General features: G+C 39.3%; 1 protein-coding gene across 3 annotated transcripts in view; it reads left to right on the top strand.

Annotated features, from left to right (window-relative positions):
- Positions 1–14,015, top strand: part of atp8b4 (ATPase phospholipid transporting 8B4) — a 314,904-nt gene extending 300,889 nt beyond the window's left edge. For all 3 annotated transcript variants that reach the window (XM_063065952.1, XM_063065951.1, XM_063065953.1), the window contains exons 27-29: positions 3,993–4,131; positions 4,892–5,022; positions 6,105–14,015. In XM_063065952.1, the coding sequence (XP_062922022.1) occupies positions 3,993–4,131; positions 4,892–5,022; positions 6,105–6,383 (549 nt within the window). In that variant the 3' untranslated portion in view covers positions 6,384–14,015. The remainder of the gene's footprint in view (positions 1–3,992; positions 4,132–4,891; positions 5,023–6,104) is intronic.
- Positions 14,016–18,815: the final 4,800 nt, after the last annotated feature.

Below are 18,815 nucleotides of genomic sequence, written 5' to 3'. Positions count from 1 at the left end.
AACACAACAGTGAGCATTTCTGCCAAAAAGTTCAACTGTTGTCTCATACATCCTCAGAACGTTGTCCCAGAAGTGTTGTGGAACATCCAGGTAGTCTTTTGCAAACTTTTTTTTGGAGAGCAGTGCTTTCCTCCATGGTGTCCTTCCATGAACACCATTCTTCTTCAGTGTTTTTCTTACAGTTGACACATGAACAAAGACTTTAGCACGTTCCAGAGATCTCTGCAGGTCTTTTGCTGTTACCCTTGGGTTGTTTTTCACCTGCTTCACCATTGCACGTTGTGCTCTTGGTGTGATCTTTGGAAGATGCCCACTCCTAAGGAGATTAGCAACAGTACTGATTTTCCTCCATTTGTAAATAATTTCCCTCACTGTGGACTGATGTACACTTGGGTCTTTAGAAATGCTTTTGTAGCCTTTTCCAAGTTCAAGCATCTCTACAATTCTTCTTCTAAGGTCCTCTGAAAGTTGTTTTGATCAAGGCATGGTGCACATAAAGATCTTTCTTGAGAAGAGCAAAGTAACCTAACTTTGTGAGTCTTTTTTTTCATAGGGCAGGACACCTCTGGAACCCACACCTCCAATCTCATCTAATTGATTGGAACACCTGTCTCCAAATAGCTTTTGTAGAAGACATTACCCCAGAGGTTCACATACTTTTTTGAACCTTGTCTATTTGTTTAATGGTGTGCTTAGTATTGACAAGAAGAAGTACAATTGTTTGTGTATTGTTCATTTAGGCAGATTGTGTTTGTCCGTTATTGTGACTTAGATGAAAATCAGATCACGTTTCATGAGTAATTAATGCAGAAAACCAGGTAAAGGGTTCACACACACATTTTCTTGCAGCTATGAGTAGTTTGGTAATAAATATTACTTTGACTTTACTTTGAGTTTATAGCAATATGTGGTGGGGAGGATGGAAGCTGGTAGGTGATAGATGGAGCCAGATGAGGAATCTGTGATGGGTGAATGGATCTGGGTGGGGGAAGGAGGCTGGAATGGAGGCTAATTGATGGAGCCAGAAGACAAGGGGCTGATGGGCAGATAGAAAAAAGGTGGGGAGTGAGAGAGATGAACAAAGGGAGAACAAAACTAAGTGGGCAAGTGAGTGCTTGTGGGAGGTCACAGCCAGAAATTGGAAAACTCAATATTCATACTATTGGTTTGTAAACCACCCACAGGAATTTGCAATGCTTTTTCTTCAACTTTATTTGTGTTTGGCCTTTCCATAGCTATGCAGAAAGCGAGGTATTTTCATTGCTTTGGAGAAGCATGGGGGAGCTTGCAACCCAATAGTATGAATATTGAACTTGCTGATTTCATGTAACCTCTGATGTTTTCCTCCCACACACTCACCTGTGCACATAGTTCTCTGCTGCATTATTTAAATCCGCTCTCCCTACCTAGTTCCATCTGCCCATCATCCCTACCCCATCTGGCTCCACTTACCACCAACCAGCCTCTGCGTACTGCTACATACTGGCAATCTTACTGGTTCCCTCTCACTGCTGATGTAAGATCTCAACCTGAAACATCAGCTTATCCCTTTTGCCTCTGTGAATGCTGTTTGACCTGCTGAGTTCTTGCAGCATTCTGTTGTTATTGAAAAATCGTAATTTCTATTGCATCGGGCTGTGCTTTCTTTCCTGGATTCAAGCATGGTAATAACCATTTTGGGTTGTTTTGTATTGCTCTAAAAAAATCAACCTTCTACTTCTGAGCAAGAAATAAAATAGAATATGCTGGTAATAGCATCTATGAAGAGTTAAGTGGAGGTATGCTTCAGGTTAATAACCCGATATCAAAACAGACTAGGTTTACTCATCAACCAAAACATTAACTTTGTTCCTCTTTCTGCAGGTGCGACCTGACCCACTGAGTACTTCCAGTATTTTCTGCTTTTATTTCAGATTTCTGCCACTTGTACTTCTTTTCTCCACAGTTTCTGTACATTAATTAAGCTCGGGCTTCTAATGTGATTTCCATTTCAGGGGTGGATAGGTCCCCCTGGTGCCGTGCCCCAAGCAGTCCTGTTGGGGACAATGTGGGAGGTTTGGTCTTAGTTGCCCCATGAGCAACTGTTGCTGAGCAGCCCTGGGACAGTAACACGTTCCTAATCTTATCTTTCTAGTTAAGCCCCTTGCTTTATATAGAAACATAGAAAATCTACAGCACAATACAGGCCCTTCTGTCCATAAAGCTGTGCTGAACATGTCCTCACCTGAGAAATTACCAAGGGTTACCCATAGCCCTCTATTTTTCTGAGCTCCATATACCTGTCCAGGAGTCTCTTAAAAGACCCTACTGTATCTGCCTCTACCACAGTTGCCGGCAGCCCATTCCACGCACTCACCACTCTCTGCATAAAATGCTTACCCCTGATACCTCCTCTGTACCTACTTCCAAACACCTTAATGCTGTGCCCTCTCATGTTAGCCATTTCAGCCCCGGGAAAAAGCCTCTGACTATCCACACGATCAATGCCTCTCATCATCTTATACACGTCTATCAGGTCACCTCTCATCCTCCGTCACTCCAAGGAAAAATGGCTGAGTTCACTCAACCTATTCTCATTTTACTGAGCCATTTTATTAATGGTACCCGTTGGGCAACTCATGTTGTTGCAATCGATCCTATATAGTTCACACACATCTTCAACTCCCTTTCCTTTACCACAAAACTGATAATTACACAGTAAGAATATGAGTCTTCCTGTTCAGTAATGCCCAAGGTTTAGTGGGCTGTTCTGGATCATTAGCATTTCTAAGCCACATAGCAATGGGCTAAAGTTTGGTTGGAGTTTGGCTAAACAATGAATTTGGTGATGTAGCTTATTTGTTCTGGGAGGATTTCCAAGTGGTCGGCCATTTTAATTCGATTCCCCACTTGCATTGTGACATGTTGGGTCATGGCCTACTCTACTGCCACAATGAGGCCATTCTCAGGCTGGAGGAGCAACACCTCATATTCAGTTGGGTAGCCTCCAACATGATGGCATGAATATTGATTTCTGGTAATTTCTTTCCCTCTAATTTCTCTCTTTTTTCAATTCCTCCTTCTGGCTCCCCCCTTACCCTTTCTCTTCTCCCCACCTGCCTATCACCTCCCTCTGGCTCCCCTCCTCCATTTCTTTCTCCAGGGTTCTCTCTCCTATCAGATTCCTTCTTCTTCAGCCCTTTACCTTTTCAGCCTATCACCTCCATGCTTCTTACTTTATCCTCCCTCCCCCGCCCAACCACCTCTCCACCTCACCTGGTTTGACCTATCACCTTCCAGCTTGTACTCATTTCCCTTCCCCCTCCCCCACCGTCATCTTCTGGCTTATTTCCACTTCCTTTCCAGTCCTGATGAAGGGTCTTTGTCTGAAACGTCGACTGTTCATTCCTCTGCATAGATGCTGCCTGACCTGTCGAGATTCTCCCGCATTTTGTGTGTTACTTTGAATCTTTTTCTCAGCTTTAGTTGAATTCATTTGAGTTGTAAGTGTGTGTATAAATACAGCACAAAGTGGGTTAGATATGGATGATTATATACAGATTGTTACTGATCCAGTAACTCAAGATTTCCTGATTTACAACTAAGAAAACATAAATTTCAATTCTATAACGGAATTTAAAATCCAACGTATCAAAAATTTAGACTAAACCTCACATGGTATCTGAACAAAGATCACAAATTGTTACAAAAACTCCAAACATCTCTCTCAGTTATTTTACTGAAGTAAGTCCCTGTTGGTTTTATTGAATATGCCTTGTATGGACTCTGCTCTCACACCAGAATGTGTAATGTTTACCTTGATCTAGAAATCACGTCATGTACTAAGCAATTAAGTGGCTTTGTTGAGAACACTTTCCACTTGTGGGGGTTCAAATGGTCGATGCCCCAAGATCATCTTCTCAATGCAATTATGGCAAGAAATGATAGCAATACCAACATACTAGATATTAATAGTTTTCAAAAAGGCTACTTTTTCCTGATTCTCTTCACAGATTGGGCTGGACACCAGCTATTGGACAGCAGTCAATCACTTCTTCATATGGGGCAGTGTGATGGCCTATTTTTCCATCTTGTTTGCAATGCACAGCGATGGATTGTTCTCAATATTTCCAAGTCAATTTCCTTATGTAGGTAAGTACCCCAAGTCTTAACATCATAATGGAGAAACCAATTCATCTTACTGGGCGTTGTCAAGCAGATTTTATCATGAGCTACACAAATTTAAAGCATTAGGATGCACAAATTATCAACTTGTGAATATTTATGAGTAAATACAATCCCACCTAATTCTGTAATTATTTCAGTTTGGTGCTAGTTTTGCATTGCTAATTTGACACTAATAACTTACTAGTTGATTTTGAAAGGTATAAAGTAAAAATACTGATTTTCTGCCAACATTTCAGAGATTTTCTTTTGTATTGAAGCAAGACTTTAATAAGATTATGAGAGGTATAGGTAAAGCAGATAGCCGATATTTTCCCCCAGGGTTGAAATATCTAATATTAGAGGACATGCATTTGAGATGAGAGGGGATAGTTCAAAGAAGATGTGCGGGACAAGTTATTTTTTTACACAGAGAGTGGTGGCTGCTAGAGATTGTTGTGGAGGCAAATATGATAGAGGCCTTTAAAATGATTTAAGACAGACACATGAATGGACATTGTGTAGGCAGAAGGGATTAGTTTAGTTAGGTGCTTAATTACTAGTTGAATTAGTTTAGCATAACATCGTGGACTAGAGGTCCTGCTCCTTTGGTGTACTTTTCTATTACTATTGCTTCTGATCATAAATTCATTAGGAACATATTTACAAATTTATTAAAAGTATCAGAGTTCAGAAACAAACCTTTGCATGTTGAGAATTATTATAAAACATTTTTTTCTGCTTGCAGGAAACGCTCGAAATTCCCTGGTTCATGTAACTGTGTGGTTAGTCATAATAGTAACCACTGTGCTGTGTGTTGTACCAGTGGTGGTGTTCAGATTCCTGAAAGTGGATTTGAAACCAACCTTGAGTGACAAGGTACTACTCATCTGTTTATTTTGCATTGTTTTTCATCAGTGCATGAAAAAGTCAGACTTTGCTTGTCCGCTACAATTTCCTCCAACTGAGTTTGTTTCCAAATTTGAGCTTAATTCTGTTGTCAATATTCAATGAATAGTATGAATGTATATTACCTTTATCACCTCATTTGACAGATTGCTCCAAGTATTTAATGCTTAGAATGAACAAATCCATAACCACTGATGATACCTCTCACTAGTTCAAGGTTATGTCACTCATCTTTTTTTGCTTTAAAATTGAAATAATCCTTTGTACTCAAAGTGATGGAGGAACTCAGCAGGTCACTTGTCATCTCTGGAGAGGAATAAACAGTCACCTGTTAATTTCCCTCCACCATTGCTGCTTGGCCCGCTCAGCTCCTCCATCATTTTGTGTGTTGCTCTGGAATTCCAGCATCTGCAGAATCTCTAGTGTTCTAACTCTACCCTTTCTGCTTCTTTTCAATATTTTATCCAGTTCATCATTATTCCCCGTCTCCCCACCAAATCCTATCTTTCAGACCCAACTCTCACAAAATGTCCTCATTACTCACCTGTCCTCTGTCTTGCAATGTATATTTTCTGATTGATTCAGATTGAACTATAAACCAAAGCTGAATAATTACCTTAAAATTAAATCACACTGCTACAGCAAAGGGGAGGAATGGGAGTTGTGAGAGGGTGGGGGCATTTTTTTCTAATATTTCTCAAAATATTCACTATTATTTTGCTCTTTAGAATAGTTCACTTCCTGCAAATTTTCAACTTGACAGCAGTGACTTTACTCATTGATATCTTTAATTCTGTAAAGATACTCTGAAAATGCTGTCGAAGGTGCTGTATAAATGTAAGCCTATCTGTCCAGTTCCTCCACTGTGGACTACAAAGTTGAGGCAGTATCCAATTCATTTCTTTTTGGAAAATATTTTTGACATATGAGGACTTGGCCTTTTTAAAAAAAACTCATTACATTAATTTTATATAAGATTGGTGAAATACTAAAGAGAAAACAAGATAGTTGTGTTCTGCATTTCTAAGAATCATAAAATACTTCATTCTCAGGTACGATATCTGCAACGTGCCAGAAGGAAACAGAAGCCAGCACAACACCGTATGCGACGGGTGAACCGTACCAGTTCACGGAGGTCAGGCTATGCATTTTCTCATCAAGAAGGCTATGGCGAGCTCATAACTTCAGGAAGGAACATGTGGTTCAGTAACCCATCGCCAGTAGTGACTGGAAAGTCAATGTTGAGCAGCACCAGTTGGATAGAAAACTTACGGAAGAAAACTACAGATGTCATACACATCAGTAGTAGTGAGAGGAATGTTAAACTGTAGTTACAGCTATAGGGTGGGACGGACGGTCTTCCTCACTTTAAACTTCGCCGTAGTTTGCACTGTGCTGTATATCTATAGAGCTTGAAACCTTAACCTGGTGAAACGTCACAAAATAATGAACTCTCACCCTGGAGCTCTTGTATTTCAAGTTTATAATGCTGGATATTGATTGTGGTTACACAGTGAACTCACTGCTCCCTGGTATAACTGGTACCAGGTGATTCTGTAAACTTGTGGACAGAAGTATGTACAGTTGAAGCACTCGTCAGTATATTCGCTGGGACATCCAGGTTTGTATTTCTGAGTTGTAAATATTTTTTAACCTTTAGAAACCATTTTTATAAGTCAAAAGAGCAACAATTGCATTGTCTCGTGCAACTGCTCAACATAAGTAGGCATATGCAAGAGAAATTATAGAGCTTTTGAAATGGAGGATTTACTTTGCAATTGTACGTAATATAAATCATTTATCTCATTTAAGGACCCCTTTATATTGTATTCTGTACAAGAATGTTATCGTGTGGTCCTATAGCTGCGACCTCATTTGAGGAATTAGTGCCTTTTAAGGTTTCCTTTCACATGGAAACAAATAATTTTTATTTGAATGTACAGTATGTATATTTTTGAAAACCATATCTGCATTTACAATTATTGCTGCCAAGAGTTCAATGTAATTTTACACTTTCAGTAGCTTCCTCCAGTGAAATACAGTAGTAACCTACACAAATTGTTATATTTGCAATATGCTTTCTTCAAGCAATTGCTCTATACATTTATTCTTTATATTCCTGTAGATTAGGAACTTATATTTCCGAAGTGGAAGTATCAAAAGTGGAAAAGTCTGTTTTAAGACTTTTGGACACAATAATCTGCTCACTCATTTTTTTTCCTTTTCTCTAATCCAATGCTGCTTTGAACTACCAGCAAAATTTTTATTTCAGATTTCCATCATCTAGAGGTTTTTACTTTTCTCTCAATGACTTGTTATTTGTACTGTCTCCTTGCTGAAAACAAATAATTTTCTCTTTTTATTTTTGGGGATTTACAGTGTGCTTAATGGTAACCGTGTTTCCTCCAACACAGCAGAAGTGGGGTAGAGTAGGATTTGTGTGAACAGATGCATGGTGGCTGGCATTGACCTAGTGGTCCAGAGGGCCTATTTTCAATGCAATATCACTCTCTGGCTCGTCATGTGGAAAGCTTTGTATTGTCTTGTTAGGAAAGGTCATTCCTCCTGTGTGGCACAGTAGCTTAGCAGTTGGCAGTTAGAACAGAAAATTGGTGTTCAGTTCCCAGCATTTAAATGTTGGGAGTGTTCTCCCCGTGACTGTGTGGATTTCCTGCAGGTTCTCCAGATCCCTCCCACGCACAGAAGAGGGTTAGTAAGTTATGGGCATGGAAGGATGGCAGAACTTGTGGGTTTGCCCCAGCACATTCCCAGACCGTGTTGGTCGTTGACACGTATGTTTCAATGTACATGTGATAAAACTAATTTTAATCTTTACTTTGTTCTGTGGAAAGAGCCCATTTTTACACACTGGGCTGAAATACTCACTGAAACAATACTACTTATCTTTATCCATTATATCTCAAAACCATGAGCCGTCCCTGGTTCCCAATAGCATGAGTTCTGCCATATAACACCATGCACATGAACCCACAAAATATTATACAATTTCCATTGACCAACTCAGGAAACAAGAAGGCCCCACAAATTCCTTTACCTCACATCCTCTCTGCTAATCTATAATAGGGAAATTCCAGCTTCTGTATCATTTTATGGGAGCTGTATTTTCTGTATTTATAGCCACCTTAAGATGAGCAGAAATCTGTTATGTGTTCACCACTGAACAGAAAATGTGACAGGATCAAACCCCATTTTCTCACATACTCTCTCATACAATATAGGAAGAGACTAATTGGCCCACAGAACCTATACCAACTTTCAGATCATTCTTATTTCTACCCGCGTTATTTCCTTGTGTCATTTCCCGTGGAAATTTTCCCTCCTGTCCCAGCATGAGCAGTTTCTGGCAAACCTACTAAGAGTCAAAGAAAATGGGCCTGACCCTCCTAAGTGGGGCGTATGCAGTATATCCATTCTAATCAACTTGTAATCTCCCTTGGTTTATTCTCCACTGAAGAAATAGCTCACTCACATGGCATTTCTCACTGCCAAAGAAGAGTACCAACATGGTGTTCCATTTTACCCCCACCCCCTACAATGAACACATCTTCAGATGAATTGTATGTTCATCCTAACCTCGGATTAGATTTGGATCTCCCCCTCCCCCTCCAACTTTCAAATCCCTTACTCACTCTTCCTTCAGTTAGTCCTGACGAAGGGTCTCGGCCTGAAACGTCGACTGCCCCTCTTCCTACAGACCAGCAACTTTGATATGTGTTGCTTGAATTTCCAGCATCTGCAGAATTCCTGTTGTTCTCGGATTAGATTTGTACTTTTTCCAGTTTTCCAATGATATTGAGTCTGTAATTTGCAACAAAGTGATTGACTTCCTACAAGATACATGTCTGTCACGAAACCCCAAACTGCAATGGTCAGACACAAGTTTGGCCAGTTTCTCCTAACCCATCACCCCACCACCAACCCCACAACAACCTACCACCATTCCAGCACCACTGAGAAGTAACCCCTCCTCCCAACAACTGAGAAAATAAACTCTCCCACAGATCTTCGTCTAAAAAGATCCCAACGTCCCAATTTTCATTCCTCCTCTCCCCTCTTCTCCGAACATCTTTCCTCCACCCTTTGAGAACAGCCGAGTGCCCCAGAACTCTTCATTATTCTTTAGCCTCTGACCTGTAACCCATTTTCTCTACTCTTTACTAAACATATTTCCTTCTCCCCTTTCTTTCTCTTGACTTCTTGTACTCATCCTTTGCCTTGAGTTCTCCCACAGGGCAGCTTAAGGAACTACAGTCTCTGCAGCATTTTCTTTCTTTAACACCCTCACTTTCATTACCTTCCTGTGAATCATGTTAAATTGTTGCTGACAGGCATGTGATCTTAAGTGTTAAACTTCTACAATTAAGTGTACAGTGTGTGCTTTGGAAACCCAGAAAAATAACGTGGATTTAAAAAAAAACTCCAGAAATTTCATATGTGGATTAGTTTTAATCCACTTAGGTCTTAAGTCACCTCTATAATATTTGAGTTCTTCCTGTTGAAAAGGGGATCTCTTAGCAAGTTTGGCTTTTGGAAGACTTCATTGCATCAATTTAGCCCATGCAATGTCCTGATGCAGGGTTTCAACCCAATTTATCTGAAAGGGCAGCATAGTAACAAGGTGGTTGGCACAATGCAATTACAGTGCCGACAACTTGGGTTCACTCTTGCTGCTCCCTGTATTGAATTTGCATGTTCTTCCTGTGACTGTGGATTTCCTCCAGATGCTTTGATTTCCTCCAACGTCCAAGGATGCTCAGGTTAATTGGTCACACATATATTTGGGTGGCATAGCCTCTGGAAAGTCCTGTTACCGTGCTATATCCTTAAATTTAAAAAAAAAATTCTGTAACCCACAGATATTGCTTGATCCACTGGATTTTCCCCAGCCACTTTTTATTGCTTCGGCTTCCAGCATCTGCAATCCCTCACATCTCGATTAAGCTGTCGTCCTTCTATCAAATTATTGGTTTTAAAACTGGATGTTCAAAGTAAATGTAGAAAGGGGCATCTCCTGTAAAAGACATGTTAGGCTGCTGGCAGACTAAACCTTAGCTTAAATTAATTTTTCAGTCCTGTAGAAGCAAACCAGGGTTCAAGTTCCAAATAACTATTCTGACCATCCTTTTGCCTGCTGCTACACTGTACCATCTAAATTGACAGCATCTACTGGAAAGTGATCCTTGGCTCTAGTAGCTGATGCTGTATACTTAGGTGCAGTGATTTAGTTAAATGGTTTGTAATGCTCTCATTTGACATGTATTTTCATATGGAGAATATATTCACTGTTAAAATTAGTGTGAGGTATGGGATGAGGTGGGGGAAAGAGATAAATTAAAAAATATACTTCTGAAGTATGGCTAAGCAAGGAAGTATTAGGGAAACAATACTTATTTGGCTGGTTTCAATTTTGGGTATTTTCAGTATATTTGAGAGTCCAGGCTATTTTTTATTGACTTCTAGCTTCCTAGTCAATGAGTCTGGGGTAGAGTCTCTCCTCAAACACATTAGGCAGTGTCCTCTTAAAAACTAATGAAAGTCTGTAAAATCTGCTGATGAATGATCAGAATTAAACTCACTTGGGCCAAGTTTTCAAAGCTCCTCTGCATGATGGGAAATTAATTACAATGGAGTCCATTCAATTGTTTACCTCCAGAGCAACTACTGTATGTTACCAGAAGGAAATCACATTTATTTTGGTATGCTGCATAAACTGAATGAAGCATTAAAGTTACACGTGTTTGGAGGATAAAAAAAAACTCCACAGTATCATTCAGACACAAGGCACGATGTGATTTAGGTATCATCACAAAGCCAATCCACTAATGCTCGCATGTTCCTCATTTTAAGCACACTTTCAATCTCCTGCACGCTTTCCAATTCAAATCAATCACGAGTGAAAAAAGATGGACAAATCTAGTGGCCCCAATCATTATCCAGTTCCGAGTACAGCTTTTCATTTTGACTTCACATGAATCGATGTGTCACCTGATAATATCACTCTTTACTCCTCAGAGCCATAGGTATTCTGGTTCACAAACAAGTCAAACACAAACTAAAACAATCCAGCAAGGTTCAGTTCTGGGGCACTGTGTTGTAAGTTTCTTACTGTTTGAATGCGGAGGGTGAGCAGGTAACAAGTTACTCTGCTAAATTCAGCGGCCTTAAATCAATAATTTTCTACTACCTATCTCTACAATTGACGAACTGGATTCAATCCATTAATTTGTGACAATAAAACTGTTTTCTCTATATGCAAATTTGGTAATCAGTGTTCACTGCTATTGCTTTATTACTTCAGGACTATCAAAGATAACCTTTGGTAGATTACAAAGTAACTATCAAAATCAACTTGAAATGTTTTAAATCTTGTTAATTTGAATTCATGATATTTATTTTGAACTATACATTTTGTAAAAATTTGGTAATGGCAAATCAGTTAACCTTTTAACTATTCTGGAAAGAAAATTATAGTCCTTCCCTGTTAAGTTATTCTTCATTGAACAATGAATTGAAGGAATTAGATTAACATTGTTGTACTGTGAACAAAGTCACCCGAGAGACGTAGATATGAAGTAGTCTTTTATTCAACAATATGAGACACAGCAGGCATCGTATTGAGCTTTTCAGAGGAAGAGGTCAATCAACCCAATATTACATGACATTTTGTACGCTAAAGATCAAATGTCAATTCTATATTTACAATGTGTCTACAGTGCTTCCTTTGAATTACATACAACTTTCTCACCACCTTCCTCACACCCACATCCCAGACATCCAAAATGAACGTTAAATCAGCAATGTTTCGTTTTTCAATTTAACTGCTGTTCACAGCTCTGAGAACCTATTGTCCAGAGCTGCATTTTTAATTGAATCTACAGTCCATGTTCAGGTCTAAAGATTGGTTACTGAAGTTAATGTTTTGCGATACACCCTCAGTCCAGAATGTGCCCTAACAGACATAGCACCACCGAATGGCAAATATTAGAATTGCTACGTGATTCTCCTATTCTGTGCTATGCAAGTGCAGCAAATCCGAATGGCTCACAGTTAATTTGCTGAGGTCTCATTAAACTAATTCAAATCCTGGATATTGTTATGCGATGCTTATCTTCTGTTTTCTGTTCTTCAATTTATATCTTTCATTTTAGTTTAGTATTTGCTACTTTGAAGAGCTTCAGTATTTTAATGTTTCAGATTGTCTCAGAGGCTTAGTTTGTGATTAACACATAGCCTGACATTCCCATTTCACTTCAGAGTCCATATGAAATCAGTCTTCTAGCAAGTGATGGCCACTTCCATTCCCTTAACAGTGGTCTACCAGATAGGAGAAGGCTTTATTCGTTTGAAGTGCCCATATCAATTTGAGATATTGAAAGAATAAACTGAACTCTCAGAACAGAATTGAATCTGGTAATTAATTGGAAAAGGTTGCAGTATTCAATTTAAAAATGTTTTGAATGTCTCAATGACCTAATACCTAATTGAGAAGATAACAGGAATTCTAAGTGAGAAAGGTACAAAAAGTAAGCAATCTAATGATTTCATCATTTGATGTTGGAATATGCACCAGAAAACAAAACCTTGCCTTTGACTTTCATATTGTTCCGAAGAGATAATCAGCTGTTATTATAATAGATGGGAATTTGTCGACCAATTGTATGCCATAATCTCTCAGTAGTATTAATGAGGGATAATTTATTATAGTTGATCATATTAATGACTGAGGGATAAATTTTAGCTAGGGCACTAGAAGAATTCCCTGTTCTTCAAGGGTTAATGCATTTTTTTTAGACAAGCTCTCACTTCTGCAGTGAAGATGATCATTACAATTTTTAGCTTTCTTACTGTTTATCAGTAGTTAGTGATGCACAAATATCCTAAATACCAATCAGGCTGAAATTTCAAACTCACTCTCATAAGTATAAGGAATTAGACATTCATGTCTACATTACTTACTTACTGCCCATTATGCTGCTGGCATTTAGGGCAGCAATGAAGGTCCTGCATTTCTGTCTGTCCATACCAACACACACAGAGGTAGAAGGATTCTTCATTGCTATTTCCCTATTTTCACCAGTCAGGGTTGTTAGCCCTGAGCTGAACCCTCGAACCTGGAGGACCAGTGGACCACTCTTAGTCTGGCTTTTACCCTTTGGTTTGTTTGGTGTGGGTGACCCTACCAAGAGTCAAAGCACAAGGCCTTGGCTCTAGCCAGCTTCTCTCTCTGGGTCGTTGAGGCATGCAAGCCTCCAAACCCTACCGCAAGGCTGTGGTCCTCTTGGAGGTCATGTCTACATTAAAGACATGAAATAAATTGTCCTTTCTGCACTCATCTTCCTAGGGACCTTTTCCCTCTTTGACTGCTTAGGGTTCAATGCAAAATCAAAGTCTTATATATTCTTTCTGAATGGCACAATAATTAGCACTATTCTGCATAAATATTGGTTGTTATCTCTTGCTAAGCACAAAATATTATTGTATTTTACATTTACTATGGAGATATTTCTGAAGTTTTACTGTCCATGTATGTGTCAGAACTGTCACTCAATAAAGCATGAGAATATATATATTCTTATTTATAAAATTATTTTAATTTTCAATACTAACATTGCTACTGTCTTCTCATTATATTTCTGATGTCAGAAAAGTAGACAATTAAGCAGCTTTAACTTCTGTAGTAGAAATTCATATTTCTACAAAACATTGATGGTAATTAAAGTAAATGCATAAGAATACTCTTGCTATGCAATAATCAAGCGTATGTATTAAGGATGCATATTTGCATATTTGAATACCAAAGAGTTATAACATGGAAAATTAGTGTTTATGCGTTATATATTCTATCATGTAAGTTTATTTATAGACAAAATATGAAGTTTCAAAAACATTTTTCTTGCCACTTGTTTTCTGTAAATATGTTTGACTATTAAAACTCAAGTCTGAAAAGGATGTTCATCTTGAATTGGTAAAGATGGTTATGTGTGATTTGAATAGCAGAATTATCTTTAATTTTTTGCACTATCTTTGAAGTCTCATCATGATTGCGCTGAACTTTGCTCTCTCGCCTTCTGACCTGTCCTAGTAAGAACACTGCAAATTGGATATATGCTTAAAAATATGCAGGACAGGAGGAAATGGCAGATATAGAAAAATAACCTGCTTAGATACCTCTTTACAAGAGCTACCACAGGAATAAAAAGCTAAATTTGCCCTTTTTTGTAATTAAAATTCCATGGTTTATTTCTGATTAATTTTGATGCATCTCCCTAGTCATTTCAACTGACTGATACACCAGCATTTAGTATGCTGTGTGGCAGAGATAGAGGAATCAAAGCACGAACTTTGCATATTTCCTTAGCTCTATGTAGTTGATACTTGTGAATTTTTCATTTCTATTGACTTTGAATTCTACACCACATCACTAATAGAAGTACTGAGGATCAGATGTGCCTATATGGCATATCCATAAAAGTTAAATCATCCATGAAGGCTTTCGTAGGTTACATATGGGACATTGCTAGAATGCAGGACATAGCTGAGGAAAGGCAGATGGAGTTCAATCCGGATAAGTGTGAAGTGATGTAGTTTAGAAAATTGAGCTTGAAGGCAGAGTACAGGGTTAATGGCAACATTCTTAGCAATGTGATTGAACAGACGGTTCGTGGGGTACACATCCACGGATCCCATAAAGTGGCCACATTAAGTTGGTAGGGTGGTTAAGAAGGTGTAACGTGTGGTCTTAATTAGGCATGAGTTCAAGAGCCACAAAGTAATGTTATAGTTCGATAAAACCCTGGTTAGACCACACTTGGATTATTGTTTTCAGTTCTGGGTCCTTCATTATCTGGAAGGATGTGCAAACCTTTAAAGAGATGATAAATAGCATTCGTATAGGTGCACCAGCATGGACATTGTGAATCTGTTTCTCGAATTTACAAATCTATGACTATTCCCAAGAATTTAAAGTACATCTAATGAATTGTATCACTAGAAATGTGCATTAATTTAATAAGATACATCAGTTCCAAATAAAGATAGAAAAACCTTCATGTAAATAATGCCTTTAATAAAGCTTGAAGGGAATGCTGGCTAACAGTAGCCTGATGATGGCCAAATTCATTTTTTTCTCTCAACTTCAATTTACTCAAGTTTTCTCATTTTTAAAAAAAATGCTCATGATTTCTTATAAACAGAATCATCCTTTGATGTTAATTCTGAAATGTATTATTTCACATCCACCTGAACACACTACCTCAAGCTTAGATACAAGTTTTATTATTAGTTGGGAGATGAGACAATTATTTTTCTCTTATTAGAAAGTATTCATTGATAGAATGGAATCTGGTAGAAAGGTTTATAACACCATTCTGAATATAACTTTTCCACTTTGAGTAGTCAGGAATCAGAAGTGATATTGCAATTTGTCAAGAGGATTTTGATCATATCTTTGAATCCTTTCCTCTGTCTGGCTGGTAATCACTTTGTATGACAGACCTTGGAAATCAGGGCCCGTTTTAGGAGTCTGGCATCAGGTGTACAAATATCAAAGTCAAGGTTGATTTATTATCAAAGAAGGTAAATATCACTGTATTACTACCTTGAGATTCATTTACTTGCAGATATTTACAGGAAAAGAAAGAAATTACAATAGAATTTATGGACAACCATACATAAAGACTGACAAACAACCAATGTACAAAAGAAGACAAACTGAGCAAGAGTTGTAGAGTCCTTGAAAGTGAGGCTGTAGGTTTTGGAATCGGTTCAGGATTGTGGTGAGTGAAGTTGTCCACACTATTTCAGGAATCTGATGGTTGTAGGGTAGTAACTGTTCCTGAACCTGATTGCATGGGACCCAAGGTTCCTGACCTCCTGCCCAATAGTAGTAGCGAGAAGAGAGCATGACCCAGGTGATCAGGATGATCGATGATGGATGCTGCTTTCTTGCACTCTTTGTAAATGTGCCCAATGATGGGGAAGGCTTTGCCTGTGATGGACTAGGCTGGATGCACCACTTTCTGCAGACTTTCCTGTTGCTGGGCATTGGTGTTTCCATTCCAGGCTCTGATACAACCCAACAAAGCTGGAATATGGAGCAAAGACAATCCCTGGGGGGGGGGGGGGGGGCAGAAGGAATTTTCAACACTTCGGTCCATAATCCTGCATCATGAATTAAGACTGGAGAAAGGAGATAGCTGGTAGAAAAAGGGGAGGGCTGAGATACGCCAGTGGATGTCAGGTTTGCCAAGGAGGGGTCAGGGGTAATAAGATATAGGAGCAGAATTAGGCCATTTAGCCATCAAGTCTGCTCTGCCATTCCATCATTATTATCCTTCTCAACTCCATTCTCCTGACTTCTCCCTGTAACCTTTGACACCATAACTAATCAAGATCCTATCAAACTTCACTTTAAATATACCTAATGACATGGCCTCCATAACCGTCCATGGCAATAAATTCCACAGATTCACCAACCTCTACTTAAAAAAAAAAATCTTCCTCATCTCTGTTCTAAATGGATGTTCCTCTATTCTGAGTTTGTACCCTCTGGTCCTAGACTCCCCCATTATAGGAAAAATCCTCTCCATCTAGGTTTTTCAATATTTGATAGGTTTTAATGAGATCCCCCAGGATATTTCTAAACACCAGTGAGTACAAGCACAGAGCCATCAAACGCTCCTCACCCCTTAACCCTTTCGTTCCTGGAAACACCCTCATGAACCTCCTCTGGATCATCTCCAATGTCAGCACATCTTTTCCTAGATAAGGGATCCAAAACAGCTCACAATACTCTTAAGTGTGGTCTGACCATTGCTTCATAAACCCTCAGTGTCACATCCTTACTTTTATATTCTAGCCCTCTTGAAATGAATGCTAACAATGTGTTTGCCTTCCTTACAAAGACTCAACTTGCAAGTTAATATTTAGGGAATCCTGCACAAGTACCTTTGCACTTCTGGTTTTTGAATTTTCTCCCCGTTCTCCCCTTTATTCCTTCTGCCATAGTACATAACCATGCACTTTGCTACGCTGTATTCCATCTGCCACTTATTAGCCAATTCTCCCAATTAGTCTAAGTCCTTCTGCAGACACCCTGCCTCCTCAGCACTATCTGCCCTCCACCTACCTTCTATCAAAAACCATACACCTCCCTACACCTATTCCATCTCCCACTTCTTTGCCCATTGTCCCAATCTGTCATAAGTCTTTCCTGCTTCCTCAAAACTACCTGCTCCTCCACCTATCTTTGTGTCATCTGCAACCTGGCCACAAAGCCATCAATTCTGTTAGCCAAACCATTGACATATACTGCGAAAAGAAGCAGTCCTAATTCCAACCCCTGCGGAAAACTATTAGTCATCAACAGCCAACCAGAATAGGTCTCCTTTATTTCCACTCTTTGCCTCCTTCCAATCAGCCAACCTTTTACCTATGCCAGTAGCTTTCCTGTAATGCCATAGAGTCTTAACTTGTTAACTAGCCTATGTGCGGCACTTTGTCAAAGGCCTTCTGAAAATCCAAGTAAGTGACATCCACTGACTCTCCTTTGTCTACCCTGCCTGTAATTTCCTGAAAGAATTCCAACAGGTTTGTCAGGCAAGATTTCCCCTTCAGGACACCATGCTGCCTTTGGCCTGCTTTATCATGTGCCTCCAAGTACCTCAAAACCTCATCCTTATGAAACACCCTGGTTTCCTTGGCTGCATAAATCTGGGGAAGATGACCTTCGGGGGCCAAATGTGTGAGATTGAGGTGCGAGCCCCTCCCTCCAAACCCCCACTTAGTGTGGATGCTGTGTAATTCACTACCCTGTTATAAGTTAATACCACGAAATAACAGACAACACATTGCATACGATTAAAGGAATTACATTTACAAATCGTAACTAAAGGGTTAGTAAAGAATAACAAAAAGAAAAGGGCCCATTCTAATTAAACAGTCAAATGTGCACAAGTTGGAGCTCATCTTGAATTACTTTGTCACTCATACGCTGGGCCCTCAGTCAACATGAAAGCACACACCACCTTCCGAACGTCGCTCACAATCCACCTCGAACAAACGGGGCTTCCACCGGATCGTAAGCTATGACCGGTTTGCCCCAGCGTCTTCTCTCTTCATCTCCTCATGAACAACAGCCCAAGACCAAACTTATTGTCCCTCATCAAGAAAAAAAACTCCTGTTATTTGGATGGTACACATTCCACATCATCCCCTATCTGCTGAAAGCAGAACAAGCAGCTCTTACAGAGCTGCTAAATGAAAGATCTACAGCATAACAGTAAAGATGTGAACCAGGGCACTACACTTAATAATGGACTCCAACATCTTCCCAAACACTGAGGTCAGGCTAACGGCCTGTAGTTTCCTTTCTTCTGCCTCCCTCTCTTCTTAAAGAGCGGAGTGACATTAGCAATTATTCAGTCCTCTGGAACCATTCCAGAATCTAGTGATTCTTGAAAGATCATTACTAATGCCTCCACAATCTCTTCTGCTACCTCTTTCAGAGCCTGGGGTGGTACAGGTGACTTATTTAACTTCAGACCTTTCGGCTTCCCAAGCACCTTTTCTTTAGAAATAGCAACTACACTCACTTCTACCCCTGACACTCTCGAAATTCTGGCATTCTGATAGTGTTTCCACAGTGAAGACTGATGCAAAATACTTAATAAAACCATAAGATATAGGAGCAGAATTGGGCCATTCCATCATGGTTCTTTTATTATCCCTCTCAACACCATCTC

This window comes from Mobula hypostoma, chromosome 13, assembly GCF_963921235.1.
Source record: "Mobula hypostoma chromosome 13, sMobHyp1.1, whole genome shotgun sequence".
NCBI lineage: Eukaryota > Metazoa > Chordata > Chondrichthyes > Myliobatiformes > Myliobatidae > Mobula > Mobula hypostoma.
Note: the sequence above shows the minus strand (reverse complement) of the source record. Positions and strands in the feature narration are given on the sequence as shown.